At 43.9% G+C, this 21,653-nt stretch overlaps 1 protein-coding gene across 1 annotated transcript in view; it reads left to right on the top strand.

Moving 5' to 3' along the window:
* Positions 1–20,984, top strand: part of WAC (WW domain containing adaptor with coiled-coil) — a 219,130-nt gene extending 198,146 nt beyond the window's left edge. Inside the window, exons 13-14 of the mRNA XM_030199272.1 lie at positions 525–652; positions 20,346–20,984. Coding sequence (XP_030055132.1) covers positions 525–652; positions 20,346–20,415 — 198 coding nt within the window. The 3' untranslated portion in view covers positions 20,416–20,984. The remainder of the gene's footprint in view (positions 1–524; positions 653–20,345) is intronic.
* The last annotated feature ends 669 nt before the right edge of the window (positions 20,985–21,653 follow it).

The following is a 21,653-nucleotide window of genomic DNA, read 5'->3' as shown; positions in this document are numbered from 1 at the left end:
GTTGAGTTTTTAATAAAACTGTTTAAACATAAATACCAAAGATGCTGGTTAAACAGGAGGGATGGAGGGTACAGAGTAAATACCTTTCATCCTTTTGCCAGAAAGATTGCTGGTTGAAAATGCACCTTTGTTTTGGATAATTAATCTTCTAGTTCTGGAAGAGGGTTGGGAAGTTATGTGTTTATTAGTTCCACAGTATTGGGTAAGAGGGAGGTGGGGGTGGGGGGGGGGGGGGGGTGGGGAAGAAAAATGTAAAAATCTGGAAACAATGTCCAGCGTTTTAGTTTAGATGTATCTTTGACTTTGCTGTAACAGGCTATAACGATGTACTCTTCTTAATGAAAAAAAGTGTTAAACATAGAAGGGTTGCTTTAGAATACAGCTCTTTGGAATACCTTTAATAGGTATCCCAAAAGTGCATTTATCTCTGTTTCAACAAGTTTGGCTTTTCAGCTTTTATCTAGTGTAGCTGTTCTAATGTCCTTTGTTAAAATTGTACAGTAATGTGCTATACTGCCTTCTAGGCCTCAAGATTACGTGAGGAAGCCCACAACATGGGGAGCATCCATATGTCTGAAATCTGCACTGAGTTAAAAAATTTAAGATCATTAGTTCGTGTATGTGAAATTCAAGCAACTTTACGTGAGCAGAGGTGAGTACTCATTTGTTAGTGACTTCAAAATACAGAAAATTTAGATACCTTTTTTTTTGTCCTATTTTGAATTTGAGACTGCTACAGCTGTTTTGCATACTTCATTGGATTTTCATTTTTCTGTGTTCAGATGCCCTTGAATTAGTGTAGCAGTCCTTCTGCTTAGTTGGCAGTTGGTATTACACAGTCACAGAAGATTTTCTAGTATACACAAATGCTTTCTTTTGAAGAAAAAGTATACAGCAGCATTAGTCTTGTACATTTTAACTGAATAAATGCTCAACTTTTTGTATCTTGCTTATGTGGGGATGATGTATGTCTCTCCTAGTGTAACACACAACCAGGACTATATATGTCAGGATAACCAAACAAATATATTCCTTGTTATAGGGCTATTGTATCCAAATATGTACCATGACTAACAGACCTTTTGCTTACTCTGAGACCAGCGTAAACCGTCCTTTTGTTAATGAGGTGCTCAGGAGTAAGTGCAGTTAAGGCAGAATAAAGTAGTCAAAGCCTGATGTGCATGCACTGTTCCTGGATGCTTGGCCACATACCTTTTTTTTTTAGGGCTGCATTTCAATTAAAATTTAATCGCAATTAGTTGTTCGAATAATGTTATCCCCCCCCCTCCCCACTGCACTTTCTTGTGACTCTAGGCAAGTCACTTAACATTCCATTGCCCAGAGTCACAAGGAGCTATCGGGGGGGGGGGGGGGGGAGACAACATACCTTCAATTATGCAATTAATAATGATTACAAATTTTAAGCAAAATGAAGCCCTAAATAAACTAAAGAATAAAAAGCAATTAAAAGATAAGAAATACAAAAAAGTTTACAAATTAAAGAATCTAAAACAGCATGTAGAATAACTATAAACAGCTTTACAGTTTTCACAGTCTACTTCAGAAATGCAGCTGTTCTACTTTTTTTAAACTGCTGCATTGGAAATTCAGAAGCAGGGTGTGGACTTGACCATTCAGGCAACCAAATAATGCCTAGGAGCCCAGATCAGTAGTGGGCTCTGTACCTCCCTTCCTCTCTCCCCCCCCCCCCCGCCCCCCAATGTGTCCAGAATATCTCCCTCCCCTCTATCTCTGGGTAAAGTATTTCCCCCATCCCACCACTTTCAATTCCCTTTCCCATCTACTATCTGGCATCTCAGCCTCTCAAACCCCCCACCCCATGGTCTAGCTTAAAACATTTCTTTCCCTCTAATGGTCACCAGCAGCAGTGACTCACATATGCTGCTTGTGGCTGGCCCCAAAGCCTTTCCTGTGCCATGTCCTGCCCTCTCTGACATAATTTCTTGTTTCTGAGAGCAAAGGCTCTGGTGACTGCCACAGGCAGCATATGTGAATCACTATTACTGCTGGCAACCTCTGGAAGGAAAGGCACACTTTAAAATTGTCAATGGGAGAGGATTTGAGGGGGGAAGATACCTGACTTGGAGAGAGATATGCTGGAAAACTGAAGGCAGGGAAGAGATGTGGAGATATGTTGGACTCAGGGATAGGAGGGAGGCAGAAGTGAGTTGCTGGACAATGAGAAGGAGAGAGTCTGGCCAGGACGAGCGGACGGACGCAGCAATGGCAAAGGAAATTAGGGAAGCGAATAAATTGGGCAATGTAATCTTAATGGGTGATTTCAATTATCCACATATAGACTGGGTTAATGTAACATCGGTACACGCTAGGGAGGTGAAATTTCTTGATGAAATCAAGGACGGCTTCATGGAACAGCTGGTTCAGGAGCCCACAAGAGAAGGAAAAATACTAGACTTAGTCATTACTGGAGCTCATGATCTGGTGCGGGGGGGGGGGGGGGGGGGTAACGGTGCGAGGGCCGCTTGATAACAGTGATCATAATATGATCAGTTTTGACATTGGCATTGAAGTAAGTGAACTTAGGAAACCAATTACACTAGCATTTAACTTTAGAAAAGGTGATTATGACAAAATGAGAGAAAAGGTGAAAAAAAGACTGCAAGGTGCAGCTTGCAGGGTAAAAAGCTTGCATCAGGCGTAGATGCTGTTTAAAAACACCATCCTGGAGGTACAGGACAAATATATTCCGCGTATTAGAAAAAGGGGAAATAAGACCAAACGTCAGCCGGCGTGGCTAAACAGTAAGGTAAAGGAAGTCATTAGAACAAAAAAAAAACAATCATTCAGAAAGTGGAGAAGAGAACCGACTGAAAGTAACAAGATAAAACATAAGGAATGCCAAGCCAAATGCAAAGCGGAGATAAGGAGGGCAAAAAAGGACTTTGAAAAAAAGTTAGCATTAGAAGCAAAAATACATAGTAAAAAATTTTTTAGATACATTAAAAGCAGGAAGCCGGCTAAGGAATCGGTTGGGCTGCTGGACAAAAATGGTGTTAAAGGGGCGATCAGGGAAGACCAAGCCGTAGCGGAGAAATTAAATGAATTCTTTGGTTTGGTCTTTACTGAGGAGGATTTGGGAGGGACACCGGTGCCGGAAAACGTATTTGAAGCGGGCGAGTCGGAGAAACTAAACAAATTCTCTGTAAACTTGGAGGATGTAATGGGTCAGTTCTGCAAACTGAAGAGTAGTAAATCACCGGGACCAGATGGTATTCATCCCAGAGTATTAATAGAACTGAAAAATGAACTTGTAGAGCTACTGTTAGTAATATGCAATCTATCCCTAAAATCGAGTGTGGTACCGGAAGACTGGAGGGTAGCCAATGTTACGCCGATTTTTAAAAAAGGTTCCAGAGAGCCAGGAAATTGTAGACCGGTGAGTCTGACGTCGGTACTGGGCAAGATGGTAGAGGCTATTATCAAGAATAAAATTACAGAGCATGTACAGAAACATGGGCTGATGAGACAAAGTCAGCATGGATTTAGTGAAGGGAAGTCTTGCCTCACCAATCTGCTGCATTTTTTTGAGGGGGTGAACAAACATGTGGACAATGGGGAGCCTGTGGATATTGTGTATCTGGATTTTCAAAAGGCGTTTGACAAAGTGCCTCATGAAAGACTCCTGAGGAAACTGGAGAGTCATGGGATAGGAGGTAGGGTATTACTATGGTTCCGCGTTAGGAGTTATGGACCTAGAAAGGGATCTGGGAGTCATCGTGGATAAGTTGTTAAAAACTTCTGCTCATTGTGCTGCGGAGGCTAAGAAAGCGCACAGAATGTTGAGTATTATTAGGAAAGGGATGGAAAACAAACACGAGGATGTTATAATGCCGTTGTATCGCTCCATGGTGTGACCGCACCTTGAGTATTGTGTCCAATTCTGGTCGCCGCATCTTAAAAAATATATGAAGGAATTAGAAAAGGTGCAGAGAAGGGCGACGAAAATAATAAAGGGAATGGAACAACTTCCCTATGAGGAAAGGCTGAGAAGGGTAGGGCTCTTCAGCTTGCAGAAAAGGCGGCTGAGGGGTGATATGATAGAAGTCTACAAGATAATGAGCAGAGTAGAGCGGACAGATGTGAAGCGTTTGTTTACACTTTCAAACAACAACGAAACCAGGGGACACAAGATGAAGCTAGAATATGGTAGATTTAAAACAAATAGGAGAAAGCTTTTCTTTACTCAGCATGTAGTTAGACTCTGGAACTCGTTGCCGGAGAATGTAGTGACAGCAGCTGGCCTTACGGAATTTAAAGGGGGTTTGGACAGATTCCTGAGAGAAAAGTCCATTGAACATTATTAATTTTTTTTTTTTTTTTGGGGGGGGGGGGGGGGTTGCCAGGTTCTTGAAGCCTGGATTGGCCGCTGTCTGAGACGGGATGCTGGGCTTGATGGACTCTTGGTCTTTTCCCAGTATGGTGGTGCTTATGTACTTATGATAGCAGAAAAGAGAGAGGAAGAAATGCTGGGCCATTGGGGGGGGGGGGGAAGAGGCTGAGGAGACAGTAGTTGGGACAGGGAGGTGCTAGAGACTGAGGGGTGATGCCAGGCTCCAAGGGTGTGGGGAAAGGTGGAGGGAGAAAGAGAGAGATGATGCTGGGCTACAAAGGGAAAGGAAGGGGAGAAGAAACGTGTGGGAGGTTCTATGGGATGTCAAGGAGATGAGTGAGAGGAGGATAGTGAGTACAGTATAGAAATGTGGTAATGGGAGTAGATGAAAACTGAAAAGGAGGCTGGGGAAGGGGTGAGAGGAGGAGATGGAAAGTTGATAAGTAGGTGAAAAGTAAAAGGAGATAGAGGACTGGAGGGTGAGAAGGAGGGTGAAAATTTGAGTGTACAGAGGCAGAAAAATAAAAGAAGGAAAGAGCTAAATGGGGAAATCAGATGTAGTAAGGAAATGGAACAAGATAGGAGGAGAGAGGAGAAATGACAAATGGTATCAGCCACTTGCAAGATATTAGCAAAAGACTGGAAAGAAAAGAAACTGGGACTAACATGATGGAAATTGGAATGTTAACTTTGGCAAATGTGCTTCGTGATTCTTTGCATTGTGTTTGGTACAACGCATTTCTGTTTTTACTTCTCCAGTGCTGCAATACATGCTGAGTTTGACTTCTTGAGGTTTCTACTTCAGTTTTCTTCAGATTTTGTCTTCACATTTCCAGTTTGTGATCCCTTGTTCTATAGTTGATGAAGGTCCGTCTGTGTTTTGCATGAGTTAAGTGCAGTATTCTGTTTTCATATAATTTTTGTTTAGAGATCTGTTTTGCCTGAGGTAGGTGTACTGGTGTTTCAGGGTCCCGTGTAATATGTGTAGTGGTGCCTATTCATAGATAGGGTTCATGCTGTTTGAGTAATAGGATTAATGCTACTGTTTCTACGTTGTTTCCTAGTCCAATTTTTGTCTTCATATTTCTATTTATAATTTGTAGTCCCTTGTTCTGCAGTTGGTGAGGGTTTCTCTGTGGGAGGTGCGGTCCATGTATAATTAATGGTATTATAAAACAATAAATACTCAGATAATATGGCACAACAAGTAGGCCTACAGGAAGTTGTTAAATGACACAATTTTGCAGTTGATTATTGACCAAATCAGTGTCTCTTAAAATTATATATTATAGCTCCTTTAGTTTAGCTGGCAAACTATTGCAAACTTTCACAAAATCAGCAACAGCAATACATCATTATACTCCTTGAGCCTTGTCTTTGGTCTTTTGTGGTCGGTTAGTTGTCACAAGGCCATTTGACATTCTACCTATCCTGCATTAGAGGTTTTTTTTTTTTATTCTGTTCAGGTTAGGTCATCCACTCAGTTGAGAAAAGTCGAAAAAAAGAGAACATTGCCTGCATGTTCAGGGTTTGAGTTGTAGGAAATATGTTTTCTGTAATGCTGAGGTGAACAGCTGAACCCGTAAATATCGAACCTTATCACTTCTTAAATGGGTTAGATTTTCTGTTCTTAGTTTCCTGTGATTATGAATAGTTTGGGAGATTTGTGTTGCATTTTTTCATGCACCAGTGTGTTTCTGTGCAAGTTGCTTAACCCTGCATTACTTCATGTACATAATTTAGATTCTGAGCTCTTGAGCAAAGAAATATCTGCTTTACCTATATGTAACTTTGAGCTTGAAAAGGTGAGTAATCGAATCTAAAATCCAAATCTAATCATTGAAAGGCTATGATAACCTTTAATTCCAGGATGAATTCTTCCAGAGAGCACTACTTCTCAAGTAGTTTCACACTAGTTGTCAGTGTACATGGACTGCTAAAGTCAACTTGTTTGGTGTGGCAGATTTCAATATTTATCTGTATCAGTATTACTTTGATAGCTTTGTTCTTTGTGTACAATGTGCCTGTTTATTTTTTTAAATGACGATATCATATAGTACTTAAAATGATGAAAAATACTTTGGGGAGGGATCAAGATGGCGACGTGAGCGGAAGTCTGGTCCACCAGCTCCTGAATTGCTCACTGACGATCTGGCGAGTGGGAAGTTTCTCTGACCTAGCGATGGGGAAGAGAAAAAGAAAGGTAGCAGTTCCTACCTCCGGGGTCCCGCAATCAATTTCCACCACACGCCAAACGACTTTGGATAACTTCGGGATCGGAGTCCCTGGAGAACAGTCATGAATATTGTCTCATTGTTACCTCTCGGATAACATTTAAGATCTTATTTTTGTTTTTCAAGATTCTATCTATGGGCAGCCCGCAATATCTTACATATCTTTTGACACCCTATGTTCCCATTCAAACCCTTAGGTCTGCATCACAGAGTCTATTCATAGTTCCTTCTCCTTGGGAGATAGTTTTGCAGCCTTTTAGAGGAAGGCTATTTTGAGTCATTCCGTGTCAAGTGGACCAGGGGTCCCCACCTCACCATCTCAGATTTTGATGAAATTTGGTACATAGTTTCTTTATGATAAAAAACTAAGCTGTGCAAAAGTTTAGTTCAAAAGACTAAAAATTGGAGGTTCTAGGGGACCTCAAGTAAAGGGTTGCAAAATGTCGCCTGAGCAAAAATGACATTTTGGGCCAACTTCCAGAAGCTGTAAAACTGGAAGTTTTAGTAGTACAAGGGGGATATTTGGAGAACCTGCACTACTTTTAGGGCTTAATGAACTGGCAAAACCCCATGTTCCTAGTCCTCTTACTTTTTGAATGGTTTAGGCTCAAACTTTGCCAAAAAAACAGCAAAAATCAATTTACAGCGATGTTGAGGCTGCTGTAGTTTCTAAACTAGTTGGCCTTTCAGGTTGAGTTTTGGTAGGTGTACTAAATGCACGGCTGTAATGAGGCATTCCAATTTGCAGCACTTTTCTTCAAGTGGTTGAAAAATTATAAGCGTTCAAAGTTGGTATAAAAAGCATTTTTGCCCATTTTGGGCTATCTTTGATGCCCTTGATCTCCAGTGGGACAGCTTCAATATTGTTTCTTTTAGCACCATTAGAAAGAGCAGATTTCCTTCTATCAAAATATGTAGTTTTCAATTTGGAGTCTCTCCATATAAGGATTGCAAAAAAAGTGTTTTTTGGCCAGTATTGTTGAATGATAGATGAAATGGATATAGGGCCCATCGATGTTTCTAATTGCTGTATAAGTCACTCAATTGCTTTAAGCATGGTTTGGTCCATGGTGGCTACGCCACTACCAATTCAATAGGAAGTGGCAACCTCATCGCCAAGAGGTCACGCCCGATAGCCAGGCAAGTCCAGCCACTTGGCACAGGTTCCCAAGCCTGAAGGTGGGCATCTTACTTGAGGTTCCCAAGCCTCATTTTGTTGTCTTTGCCTAGTTTCTGAAGTCTAATGGGGGTGTCTTAATGGTTCCCAAGTAAAACCTCAGTGCTGAAGTGACAAGAATTTTTCACTGATAAGTTTCACTGCTGTTTCTGGAAATGTATACTGTCGTCCAAGTGCTGTAGTTGCTGGTACTGGAAGAACTGCTAGAATATGCTGTTCAGAAATCCAACAAGATTCTCTTCTGCTAGGCCAATGAAATGATCGTGCAGGCCCGCATGGATGCATAAAGTTGACCAAGGCATCATGTTCTTCAAATGATGTGTCACAGACATTGCCAATCCACCATTTGTTGTCATAAACACAGGCAACATACTGTCCAGGCTGAAGTTGAGACACATTTATGCCAGGTACACTCACTGGGTCATCTGACTGACAAAGTTTGACAACAAATGAGGAGGAATCATTTGACACTCTACTGACTGAAATTTGGTTCAAGACAATGGGAATAAACTGGTGATTTTCACGAGTTCCAGAAACTGTGGAAGCTTTATTGAATCTTTCCTCTTGTGCAGATCTTGAAGATTCAATTTCATCCTTGGAAACAAAAATGAACTTGATTTTATTTATTTTTTGATCACAAAATTCAAACAAGCCTTGTGCTGTGAGAATTTGGCTATTTTTAGGTCGTTGCAAACTAGCCTGAGCAGCTAGTCGCTTTGTTGTACCACCTATGGCATCACATGGTGACTTGCCATGGCTTGTGCCAAAGAAATTCCACTGTGCACTTATTCCAAATTCTGTTTGATACCAGCACAAGTTGGCAAAGTTTTTGAAGTTCTTGTATTGTGCAGCTGAGCCATCACTATAGTATGTTACATATTTTATTTTTCCAATTTTGCTTTTCAAGAACTCGATTAATTTTTCCAAGAATGCATGTACAGCAACTGCATCATGCCGCAAGCTGTCACTTATTATGCAAACACTTATGCACTGAATTTCACTTGAAGCATCACGGAAGTACACAACAAATGGATGCAGTGTAGCTTGACTGTTTTCCCAGTGGAAACCTTGAACAGCATCTTGGACAATAAAGGAGTAGTTTTCAGCAAAGTCCAAGAGAACAACAATTTCACAAGGATTGTGAAGTATTGTGTCTGATGTTTGGAAATGTAATGGTGAATTGACAGGTTTGAAACTTTCAATGCAAGCTCAAATACAAAATCATCAACATACATCTGTTTGGTCTCCAGTGTGGTGCGATCTGTATGAACCCACTGCTTAAACTCGATTGTTTCACCTGGGTCAGCATCACTGAACACTTCTGTCAGGTAATTTTCAAGCACATCTTTACCTGGACATATTTCACACCTGTGAAGCATGCATTCTTTGCATTCCAAATTGCACACAATTTTAGCCATCAGTGCTTTGTAATTTTTGTTCAGCAGATGGCTTCCAGCAAGCATAAGCTTCACATTTTGATGAATGACACTGAATGCATACCAGATGAGCCAACAGTGACACACCATTTTGGCCTTAGCTCACAAAATTTGGAAAAACCCACTTCTGGCCCATTTCGAGTACGATATGCAACATACATTTCTTTTAGATTGCTAAGCAGCAAGTGCTTTTGCATTTGAATTTTTTTCAGTGCCAGTTCTGACAGAGACAAAATCTTTTTTTCCCTGGGCACAGTCTACTGAATCATTATCTTCAAAAAAGCCAAGAATTTTTTTTTTCTGTTTCTTCTGGTAAAACTTTACCTTTCTTCTTGTCTGGTTTTGCCAGAATTCCACAAACTGATTTCAGATTTCTTGCTTTTTTAACCATTCTAGTTGAAACCATGAATTCTGAGGCAGTTCTTTCAATAGACCAGCTGTTTGGTGCTAAAGTTAGTATTTGCAGTTTTTCTGCATGATTTGCTGAAACTTGGACTTTGTTTTTCAACTCGTTTAGCAGGTCATCATAATCAGAACATTTGTCACATTTCTGACTGGTAGAAGGTTGAGTTTCAAACTCATTTAGGTCTAAGCCACCAGCAACTGCAAGATGATGACTCAAAGTATTTTGCACTCTCCTGATTTTGCGCTTGGTGTAGCCTCGTACATCACGCTTGCTGACTTTTTTGAACTTTAATGGAGAAATACCAAGCGATGTCAAACTTGTGTTCAACTTGCCAGAAATGTCACTGTGTTCATCATCTGCTGTTGTTGATGATGATAAAGAATCAGCAGCTCTGTTACTGACGTCTTTTCGACAAGATGGACATAGTTTCTGACCCGGCACAAATATTTTGCTTGTTAAGGCCTTTAGCTGGGCTGCTAGTGTGTCATCCAGCACTCTTAAGCCCCTTTTTGCATTATGACCACCTTTGGAAAATGGGTTACAGCAGGTTCTTTGCAAAAATTCAAACTTTTTCAACAGTAAGGATTCATGATGAAGGCAAATAGTTGATCCAGCATCGAAAAGTTGACCAGAACGCTCTTGTAACAACTTCTGTTGATCAGGCAGAAGCTCTTCAATTAATTTCAAACCTTTATTTTTATTGTATGTCAGTAAATGACACTGATGTACTTGAACAGCCAAATGAGCAAAGTGGAAATTCATCTGATCTTTCTGGATCCATTGATGACCATTAGCATCAGTTCAACAAACGCATTTATTCTTGCAATCAGGTTTTCAATGGGTAAAATTTTACTTCAGTCTAAAGTGATTAATATCTTCATTTGTGGCATTTAATTCAATATAAATGAGCCTGTCGGTGCAGGTGCGAGTTTCTTCAACAAGAAGTATGTATACAATGGTTTCCACCCTGTTTTTTAGTTTACTTGTGTTGCAGGAATTGATGCATGAATTACCCCTATTGTTAGCAGAATCTGTGGTACTTCAGGAGTCAAACTGCACACACCAGAATGAGGGAGAAATCTTCTTTATTTGCCAGCAAACAAAGTAGGACATCAGCTCTAGCTCTCTTCTCTTTCTTAGCTCTCTTTGTCTGGTGGCTTCTGTCTCAGCTCCTTTTCTTCTTCTGCTGTCTGTCTTCCTTCAGCTCTCTTTCTTCTGTCTGTTCCTTCTGGCATAAGCTGCTTCTGCTCCCACTTATATACCGTTCTATCTCCCTCCTAGCCCCCCTTACTCTCCAGATGGTAAAGAATAAATTGATTACCTTGCCTCAACCAATCATCTCCATACATATATTTCCAAAATATCAGTTACATAGGTTTGAGATGTCCTAAACTGACCTATGACCTGGGGCCCCTCAAACCAGACAATATGGCACCAGTCTCTTGCATTTTATTATGATTAACGTAGGTTCATTGAGGGGCTAAGAGCCAGTCTTACATTTTGCTATAATCCCAGTCATAGCTCAAACTGCTAACTGGACTCTGGCATTCATTAAGGGGTCAAGGGCCAGTCTTACTTAATAGCATACAGCTATAGTTTGTTATTTCTTTCAGAAAGCCCAGTCCTACATTTACCTATAATTAATCAAGGAGAAGAGAGTTGACTTCTCTTTCACCTAGCCAGGACTGCAGCTAACTCAAACCATATGCTGACCTTTTCAACTACAGTCTTACTTAGAAAGTCAGACAAAGAGTTGGACAGACATTAGATTTAAAAAGGTATTCTACATATTAACTACACAGAATAAACATATTCTAAAATAAGCATCCTTATAAGACATATTCTAAATATCAAGAACTTCTAAAATCTAACTATTTTCTTCTCAACAGTATTTCAGCCTAATCTTAAAACAAACTGCCTGCTTGCCTCGTTCATAATAGTATACAGATGTATGTGGTAAGGTAATATCTTTGAACTAGCATTAGCAATCCATCACTCACAAGGGGTCAAAGAAAGTTTCTCTCTCTGACCTTTTTAACCTTTAGCTTAGCCAAAGCTAGACTTTCTAAGTAATTAAATCCAGCTGGCATTCCTTCACTTGCAGGGTGAAAAGTTGAAATAGTATTTGACCACCTTTAAACAGAATTAACACTTAATATAATTTCTTATATATGTATAATTATGCCCATGCTGTCTCACTTGAACACAGTTTTATAACATAATGTTTAAAGAAAACTTCTTTAGCCAGTTAGACTTGGCCAATTATGATTGGTGAACCCTGTTGCAAGGCAGAATTGTTTGTTTCATTGCCCAATTGTATGCTTCTGGTACCTCCTGGCTCCTGAGTGTCTGTTGCTAGGCTTACTTTGTTTCCTACAGCTCACTAAGAGGTCAAACTGTAGCAAGGGTGAAGAAACACCAGCAACAGACACTCAGATGCCTTGCAACAGGGTCCACCAATCATAATTGGCCAAGTCGGTCATCCTAACTGACTGCAGTTTTCTTTAAACCTGTTATGAAACCTGGCCTCATCCTTCCACATCCTAAAAAACATTCCTGTTTTTTAGTTTTCTTGAATACAGTTTTATAACATAATGTGTTCTTTATTTTAAAAAATTGGTGCTTTTTGAAAGAAGAATCACTTTTACTACACAGGCTGCTGCCCGCAAACATTTGAGGGCATTTTTGCAATCCTTATATGAAGAGACTCCAAAATGAAAACTACATATTCTGAGAGGAGGAAATCTGCTCTTTCTAATGGTGCTAAAAGAAACAATATTGAAGCTGTCCCACTGGAGATCAAGGGCATCAAAGATAGCCCAAAATGGGCAAAAATGCTTTTTATACCAACTTTGAACGCTTATAATTTTTCAACCACTTGAAGGAAAGTGCTGCAAATTGGAATGCCTCATTACAGCCGTGCATTTAGTACACCTACCAAAACTCAACCTGAAAGGCCAACTAGTTTAGAAACTACAGCAGCCTCAACATCGCTGTAAATTGATTTTTGCTGTTTTTTTGGCAAAGTTTGAGCCTAAACCATTCAAAACGTAAGAGGACTAGGAACATGGGGTTTTGCCAGTTCATTAAGCCCTAAAAGTAGTGCAGGTTCTCCAAATATCCCCCTTGTACTACTAAAACTTCCAGTTTTACAGCTTCTGGAAGTTGGCCCAAAATGTCATTTTTGCTCAGGCGACATTTTGCAACCCTTTACTTGAGGTCCCCTAGAACCTCCAATTTTTAGTCTTTTGAACTAAAATTTTGCACAGCTTAGTTTTTTATCATAAAGCAACTATGTACCAAATTTCATCAAAATCTGAGATGGTGAGGTGGGGACCCCTGGTCCACTTGACACGGAATGACTCGAATGCTAATGAGCAAATTAGTATTATAATGTGTATGCGAAGCGATGCACTACTGTTTTCCGATCCCTTTACTGTGGAAAACCTAACGGGAGGTCTGCACCTTTCGTTGGGGCTGCTATGAAGGAATCGGAAGAAAAAAAAAACATCCAAATGCTTGTCAGGAACACTTGGACGTCCACTCAAAAAAAAAAAACAAAAAACACCCCTCCAAGGTTGTTTTCTACTGTAAGCTGAAAACCCTGTCATGCAGAAAACTAATGACATGTAAATTTTATGTGTGCAGAGGATGCTTGCCAAACATGCATCAAAATGTCATTGGTAAGCACGGCTTTTTGTACACATCTGACGAAAACGAAAGTTGACAGCATACATCTATGGCTGTTTCTGGAATATATTTTTCACTTGGATTTTTTGAGGGGGTAAGTTTATAGGGGGATATGTGCAAAAACACTGTTCTAATGCATTTTTCATCCAGATTATAAGACAACAAAAGTTGAACATTTTTGAAAGTGATACAAACTTATATAGCTTGAGTTTTCCTTAACATTGGACCCATTTATGGCCTAGGATTGTGCACTTCTGGTACAGTATCATCCTCCAACAATTTTTATTCTTTTTGTTGTTACCTACACACTTACCTGTTTAACATGAGTTTTAGATTTGAATTTTAGATTTTATTACTTAACTTTTTTCAGATCTGTGCATAAGCACCGTGCTAGTCTGTCAGCATTGCATTTCAGCCCAAGTTCTGCCATAACTGTTGTATTTCTGTCCTGTTGGCTCAGACAAAGAGCAGTCATACTTGAAAGCACTGCGACACAAGTGTACTAGTCCTCTGTAATACTACTACTACTACTACTATTTAGCATTTCTATAGCGCTACAAGGCGTACACAGCGCTGCACAAACATAGAAGACAGTCCCTGCTCAAAGAGCTTACAATCTAGAAATTGAGCATCTCCTCACATTACCTGCCTAATTCTATAACCTTAACATCTAAATGTATAGGCATCATTTGCATGCTAAGAGTATAGAATACCAGCACTTACATGCATGAATGTTGTATTTGTGTGTGTAAATGGTAGGTGTGCACTCAGCAGTATTATATAATATGAGCATACAAGTCACGTGGCATGTAAATTCAAGGGGACGTGCACATGACCAAATCAAATATGTATTCATGTAGCTTATAGAATGTCATTTAGGTACATGAATTTATGCCTGTTATTGACAAGGCATAAGTGGGCATACCTAAATGTTAGTGTAATTGCTAATTCCATATCATCATGCTGATCAATCCATAGACTGGTGGGTTGTGTCCATCTACCAGCAGGTGGAGATAGAGAGCAAACTTTTGCCTCCCTATATGTGGTCATGTGCTGCCGGAAACTCCTCAGTATGTTCTCTATCTCAGCAGGTGGTGGTCACACACAGCAGCAGCTCTGGCTAGGCCTCCAAGCCTAATTTTTAGGTTTTGTTGAGTGCCTGGGGTTGAGGGCTCTTCTTGAGCAAGTGCAAACCTGGTGGCGCCAGGTCCCTCCTTTTCTCCCCCCTCCCGCTGGCTCCGTTAAAAAAAAAAAAAAAAAATTTTGAACGTCCTTAAAGGCGTTTATTTCGACGTTTATTTAAACGTTTATTGCAGCTACTCACTGGGACACCAGGTCGTTACAGCTCGGAGCGGAAAGCAGGTAATTTTTACCTTTTTATAGCGGGCAGGGGGTTCCCCGATTGATCTCCACGTGGCCTATGGCGTCGGAGGGCGAGGGCGCAAAGAGTCGCTCCCCTGATCGCTTGGGCGCTTCTAGAGGGGATGCGGGGGTCTTAAAGTCTGATTCGCCCTTGTTGGGTGACAGTTTCGTGACCGATGAGTGGTCCCGGTCCTTCCTCCGGTGTGGCGGTTTTTCCCGCCATAAACGCCCATCCCCGCTGCTCGCCTCCGCCATCTTGGCCGGCCACGCGGCTCGGACGGCTTCTTCTTGGGCCGCCCTTGAGGTGGGAGACATTAATGCCATGAACGCCCTTAATTTGGGCGACGGCACAAAAGCGGCTAAAGTTAAGCGCCGTTCTTCCCGCGCGGCTCCTTCGCGGAGTGTCGCGCCGGACGCCATCTTGGATGCGCAGCATGTCTCTCCCCCGCTCTTGCGAGCGCCGGTTGAGGGTGCGTCTAGGGCTGTAGCCCAGGCTGCGGAAGTGCACAGTCTGGGGGGTTTCTCCCCCGAGTTTGTTTTGCTGCTGCATCAGGCCTTCCTTATGCAAAACGCTGCCCCTGCTCCCTCGTCTGGCAAAGAGGTTGAGGCCCCCGGAGGTAAACGCCCTCGGGTTGATTCCCAGGTCTTGGAGGACTTTGTCTCATCTGATGTAGATGAGGGCAGCGTATCTGAGTTCTCCCAACGGTCCTTTGCGGATTTCTTGGAGGAGACGGATCCCCGCTCGGATGGAGCGGATGACCCCTCTGCAGCGCGGCTCTTTAGCTCAGAGGATTTGCCCAACCTGTTAGTGCAGGCCATGGGCATTTTGAAGATTTCCTCTCCGGAGGACGTCTCTCCCTCAGCCCCTGTTGGCTCTGCCATTATGCTGGGGACGAAGCGCCCGCCTAGAACCTTCCACGTGCATGATGCCATGCACACCTTGATTTCGGCTCAATGGGATGTCCCGGAAGCGAGCCTTAAAGTGGCTAGGGCTATGTCCCGCCTCTATCCTTTGCCTGAAGGTGAACGTGAGGCCTATCTGTGGCCTACCGTGGATTCTTTAATCACTGCGGTGACTAAGAAAACGGCGTTGCCGGTGGAAGGTGGCACGGCCCTAAAGGACGCCCAAGACAGAAGATTGGAGGCGGCCTTAAGGTCGTCCTTTGAGGCGGCTGCTTTAAGTTTGCAGGCCTCAGTTTGTGGCTCCTATGTGGCCAGGGCGTGCCTGACTATGGTGCAGCGGGCTTCCCCCTCGGATCATTCCTTGAGGGCTGATTGGCCGGCCCTGGAATCGGGCTTAGCCTATTTGACAGACTTGCTGTATGATGTCTTGAGGGCCTCAGCTAAAGGCATGGCTCAGACAATCTCTGCGCGGCGGTGGCTTTGGCTGAAGCATTGGTCTGCTGACCACACCTCTAAATCCCGCCTGGCTAGATTGCCTTTTAAAGGCAAGCTGCTCTTTGGGGTCGAGCTGGACAAAATCATGACCGATCTCGGCACATCTAAGGGCAAGAAGTTACCAGAGGTCAGGGCTCGGGCTAGTACTCGCCCCGGTACCTCCAGAGGACGGTTTCAGGAAGCCCGTCGGTACCGCCCGGGCAAGTCGGGCTCCTCTGCCCCCTCTTCCTTCAAGAGGAACTTCTCCCCCAAGCAGCATTCCTTTCGCAGAGACCGCCGTCCCGGAGGTGCTCCCTCCGGTCCTCCCCCAGGGTCTCGTACCCAATGACGGGGCCTTGGTCCACGCCCCAGTGCAGATTGGAGGACGGCTGTCCTCGTTTCTGGGCGAGTGGACCGCAATAACTTCAGACGCTTGGGTGCTGGAAGTCATCAGAGACGGCTACAAGCTAGAGTTCTGCCGACCCTTAAGAGACGGGTTTGTACTCTCTCCCTGCAAGTCTCCGGTCAGAGCTGTGGCAGTGCAGCAGACCTTGGACAATCTGATCCGCCTGGGTGCGGTCGTTCCGGTGCCAGAAAATCAGCTTGGCAAGGGGCGTTACTCCATTTACTTTGTGGTACCAAAGAAAGGAGGTTCTGTACGGCCTATCCTCGACCTCAAAGGGGTCAATCGGGCCATGAAAGTTCGGCACTTTCGCATGGAGACTCTCCGCTCTGTTATAGCGGCAGTGAAGGCAGGGGAGTACCTGGCATCCTTGGACATCAAGGAAGCGTACTTGCATATTCCCATCTGGCCTCCTCATCAACGCTTTCTGCGTTTTGCAGTCCTGGGCCGACACTTCCAGTTCAGAGCCCTCCCGTTCGGGTTGGCTACTGCTCCGCGGACCTTCTCCAAAGTAATGGTGGTCATCGCGGCCTTCCTGAGGAAGGAAGGAGTACAAGTCCATCCTTATCTGGACGACTGGTTGATCCGAGCCCCCTCTTATGCAGAGTGCGGCAAAGCTGTGAACCGGGTGGTTGCTCTTTTGAGCTCCCTGGGGTGGATCATCAACTGGGAGAAAAGCCAGCTGCGCCCAACTCAGTCCCTGGAGTATCTGGGAGTTCGATTCGACACCCAAGTGGGCAGAGTGTTCCTGCCAGACAATCAGATTGTCAAGCTTCAGGCTCAGGTGGACCAGTTCCTAGTAGCCTCTCCTCTTCGGGCTTGGGACTATGTGCAGCTGTTGGGCTCTATGACGGCCACGATGGAAGTAGTGCCCTGGGCCAGGGCTCATATGAGACCACTACAACTCTCTCTGCTGCAGCGCTGGACTCCGACGTCGGAGGATTATGCTGTGCGCCTTCCCTTGGACCCAGCAGTGCGCAAGGCGCTGAGCTGGTGGACGCAGACAGACAAGTTGTCTGCAGGAATGCCTCTGGTGACCCCGGAGTGGATTGTCGTCACGACGGACGCCTCTTTGTCGGGCTGGGGAGCCCACTGCTTGGGAAGGACAGCGCAGGGGCTCTGGTCTCCTGCAGAGGCAAAGTGGTCTATCAACCTCCTGGAACTCAGAGCCATTCGATTGGCGCTTTGGAGTTCATCCCGGTACTGGCGTTGAAGCCTGTACGGGTCCTGTCGGACAATGCCATGGCTGTGGCCTATGTCAACCGCCAGGGAGGTACCAAGAGCGCCCCTCTAGCCAAGGAGGCCATGAATCTATGCCAGTGGGCGGAAGCGAACCTGGAACAGCTGTCAGCGGCCCACATTGCCGGAGTCATGAATGTCAAGGCGGACTTTCTCAGTCGCCATACCTTGGAGCCCGGAGAGTGGCAGCTATCTGCTCAGGCGTTCTTGGACATCACGAAGCGCTGGGGCCAGCCAAGCCTAGATCTGATGGTGTCATCGGCCAATTGCCAAGTGCCGCGCTTTTTCAGCAGAGGACAGGACCCTCGATCCCTGGGAGTAGATGCTCTTCTCCAACAGTGGCCGCCACAAGAGCTTCTCTATGTGTTCCCGCCCTGGCCCATGTTGGGCAGGGTGCTAGACCGGGTGGCAAAGCATCCGGGCCGGATAATCCTGGTGGGTCCGGATTGGCCCAGACGTCCCTGGTATGCGGACTTGATCAGGCTCTCAGTCGACGATCCTCTGCGGCTGCCAGTGGAGCAGGGTCTGTTACATCAGGGTCCCGTGGTGATGGAGGATCCCTCCCCCTTTGGTCTTACGGCCTGGCTATTGAGCGGCAGCGTCTGAGGAAGAAGGGCTTCTCAGACAAGGTCATCGCCACTATGCTGAGAGCGAGGAAGCGCTCTACTTCTACTGCTTACGCCAGGGTTTGGCGTACCTTTGCAGCGTGGTGTGAAGCAGGCTCATTTTCTCCATTCACTGCTCCAATTTCTTCAGTGTTGGCATTCCTGCAAGAAGGTCTGGAGAAAGGCCTGTCGCTCAGTTCCCTTAAAGTCCAGGTAGCGGCCCTGGCTTGCTTCAGGGGCCGCCTGAAGGGTGCTTCCCTGGCTTCGCAGCCAGATGTGGTGCGTTTTCTCAAGGGAGTTAATCACCTGCGCCCTCCTCTGCACTCGGTGGTGCCTGCGTGGAATCTCAACCTGGTGCTAAGAGCGTTACAGAAGCCGCCTTTTGAACCCTTGTCAAGGGCATCTCTGAAAGACCTGACGTTGAAAGCGGTCTTTTTGGTGGCTATCACTTCAGCCAGAAGAGTTTCCGAGCTCCAGGCACTCTCATGTCGAGAGCCTTTTCTGAAGTTCACTGAGGCAGGAGTGACTATTCGCACAGTGCCTTCCTTCCTGCCCAAGATTGTTTCTCGCTTCCATGTGAATCAGCAGCTCTGTCTCCCTTCCTTTCGTAGGGAGGACTACCCAGAGGAATACTCTGCTCTCAAATATCTGGATGTGAGACGAGTTATCATCAGATACTTGGAAGTGACCAATGATTTCTGGAAATCGGATCATCTGTTTGTCCTGTTTGCAGGTCCTCGTAAGGGTCTGCAGGCTGCTAAGCCTACAGTGGCAAGATGGGTCAAGGAAGCCATTGCAGCGGCTTATGTGGCCGCGGGGAAGGTGCCGCCTATCCAGCTGAAGGCTCACTCCACTAGAGCTCAGGCGGCCTCGATGGCAGAGGCCGGGTCCGTCTCCTTGGCAGAGATATGCAAGGCGGCAACTTGGGCATCGGCCCATACATTCTCCAAGCATTACCGCTTGACTGTGGCTGCTCGGGCGGAGGCCCGGTTTGGAGCTTCAGTGTTGAGGTCAGGGATTTCAATGTCCCGCCCTGGGTGAGTACTGCTTCGGTACATCCCACCAGTCTATGGATTGATCAGCATGATGATATGGAAGGTAAAATTATGTATCATACCTGATAATTTTCTTTCCATTAATCATAGCTGATCAATCCATAGCCCCTCCCAGATATCTGTACTGTTTATATTCTGGTTGCATTTTAGGTTCAAGTTTAGTCTTCAGTTACTTCAGGAGGACTTCGTGTTCAAGTTTTTTCACTTGGATTCTTCAAGAGTTGAGACGAGTTTGTGTTACAGTGAGCTGCTGCATTCCTCTACCCTCCGTTTTACGGGGCTGGATTGAGACTTAAATTCTGCCGGCACTCCCTCCCGCTTCGTGCGGCTGTAGGGCAGCTTTGTACCCCTCCCGCTTCGGCGGTGTTAGGGTCAGTCAGCTCCTCCCGCGGTTGCAGGATAAGCCAGATCCCCCCGCATCGGCGGGGTGGTGTCCCTCCCCCGCTCCGCGGGGATAAGCTGGACGGATTCCCCTCCCCCACTTGTGTGGGGATGAGCTGGGTTAATTCCCCTCCCCCGTTTCGGCGGTGGTGAGCTGGGCAGAGTGTCCCTTTGTGGGTGTAATTCTCTAAATGCTGAGTCCTGCGGATGGAGCTTTGATATCGACATACTGAGGAGTTTCCGGCAGCACATGACCACATATAGGGAGGCAAAAGTTTGCTCTCTATCTCCACCTGCTGGTAGATGGACACAACCCACCAGTCTATGGATTGATCAGCTATGATTAATGGAAAGAAAATTATCAGGTATGATACATAATTTTACCTTTATGCTAGTATTCTAAAATGGAATCTGGGCACCCAGATGCCATTATAGGATTCGCTTTAACATGCTACATTTTAGCACCTAAATTTTGATGCACTTTATAAAATTGAACTCAGTGGGTTTTTGGTCATTTAGCAGGGAATTATTAAAATTTGAAATGCAATAGAAAATTGTTCATCTACAGTAGCACTCTACCAGCTAATATATGCATTTTTGTCTTACAGGATACTGTTTTTGAGACAGCAAATTAAAGAACTTGAAAAACTAAAGAATCAGAATTCCTTCATGGTTTGAGAAGTTGAGGCTAATTGCACGTGATTTTAGTACACGAACTTTAAAACTGGTTGCCCAGTTTTAACATTTTTGAGCTGCATTTGGGTAGACTTTGGACCGTTAAAACTGGGCAGTGGAAAAGACAGGGGAAGGGCACAGGAGGGAGTTAATTCAGGGGAAAGATACAAGGTTGATTTGTAAAACCCTTGAAATGTAGATTTCTTGTAGATGTATTCTTCACATTGTAAATATGTTTTGTAGAGTGAAGCCATGGGGAAGCCATGTGTATCAGAGCTTTGACATCCAAAACTAATCAATGCTGAGGTGGCTAAATATCTAGCCTTTTACATGTAAACTTGTTTGCAAAATTAGCTTTCTTATTTTTTTTTTAATTTATCATTCAAAAATCTTTAATTTCCTAAAATTTTATGCCAGAGCCAGGCAATATGACTTGGGCTAAAACAGTTTTGAATAGCTTGGGCAGTATACAGAATATCCTGAACATCTTTCCACACCTGCACCCGTTCAAGAGCAGTGCTTTTTTTTTTTTTTTTTTGATGTATGTTTATCCTTCACCCCCCCCCCCCCCCCCCCCCAAAAAAAAAAAAGCCCCAACCAAACATCAACATTCAGTTTTTTTTTTTTTTTCAGTTTTCCGTGGTTTTTAAATTTTCTCCTTCCTTATTAAGGCACTGTTGCTATGGCACTTTTTCTATAATCTTTTCATTCCTGTGTACAGTAGCTTAAAATTGCAGTGATTGAGCATAACACACTTATTTGTATAAATTATTGAAACGTATTTCAATTTGCACCCTTTAAGAATGGACTTCTAGTACTGCTGGGCATGTGTGCTGAAAGTACATAATTTCAAATGCAAGGAGCTAGCCCAATAAAAATGTTAACATGGTTATGGGAGGGGAAAGACAAAAAGTTAGTCAGATGTGAATTGTATCCGTTGTAATAAACATGTTAAAACAAAGAACACACTGGTTATTTTTCATTTCCTTCAGTCTGTACATATTAGAATTTGAATTACTTGAGGGGGAGGGGGTGTTCTTAGCTGAAAGTTCTTGTTGAAATTTTTGTACTTTGCTCTAAAAGGTTTTGTTTAGAACTTGTACTTTGAAAATTGTGAATAAGATATTTTATGTAAAGAGAATTTCAGCAAGGATGGTTCTCTTGGTTTATATATCTTGTTACTATGGCATTTTCAGTTTCAAAGATGTTTGTGCTGTAGCTAACTGTGAAAGTCTGCTGTT

This window comes from Microcaecilia unicolor, chromosome 1 (assembly GCF_901765095.1).
Source record: "Microcaecilia unicolor chromosome 1, aMicUni1.1, whole genome shotgun sequence".
Taxonomy (NCBI): Eukaryota; Metazoa; Chordata; class Amphibia; order Gymnophiona; family Siphonopidae; genus Microcaecilia; species Microcaecilia unicolor.
This window is presented reverse-complemented; position numbering and strand designations above follow the sequence as displayed.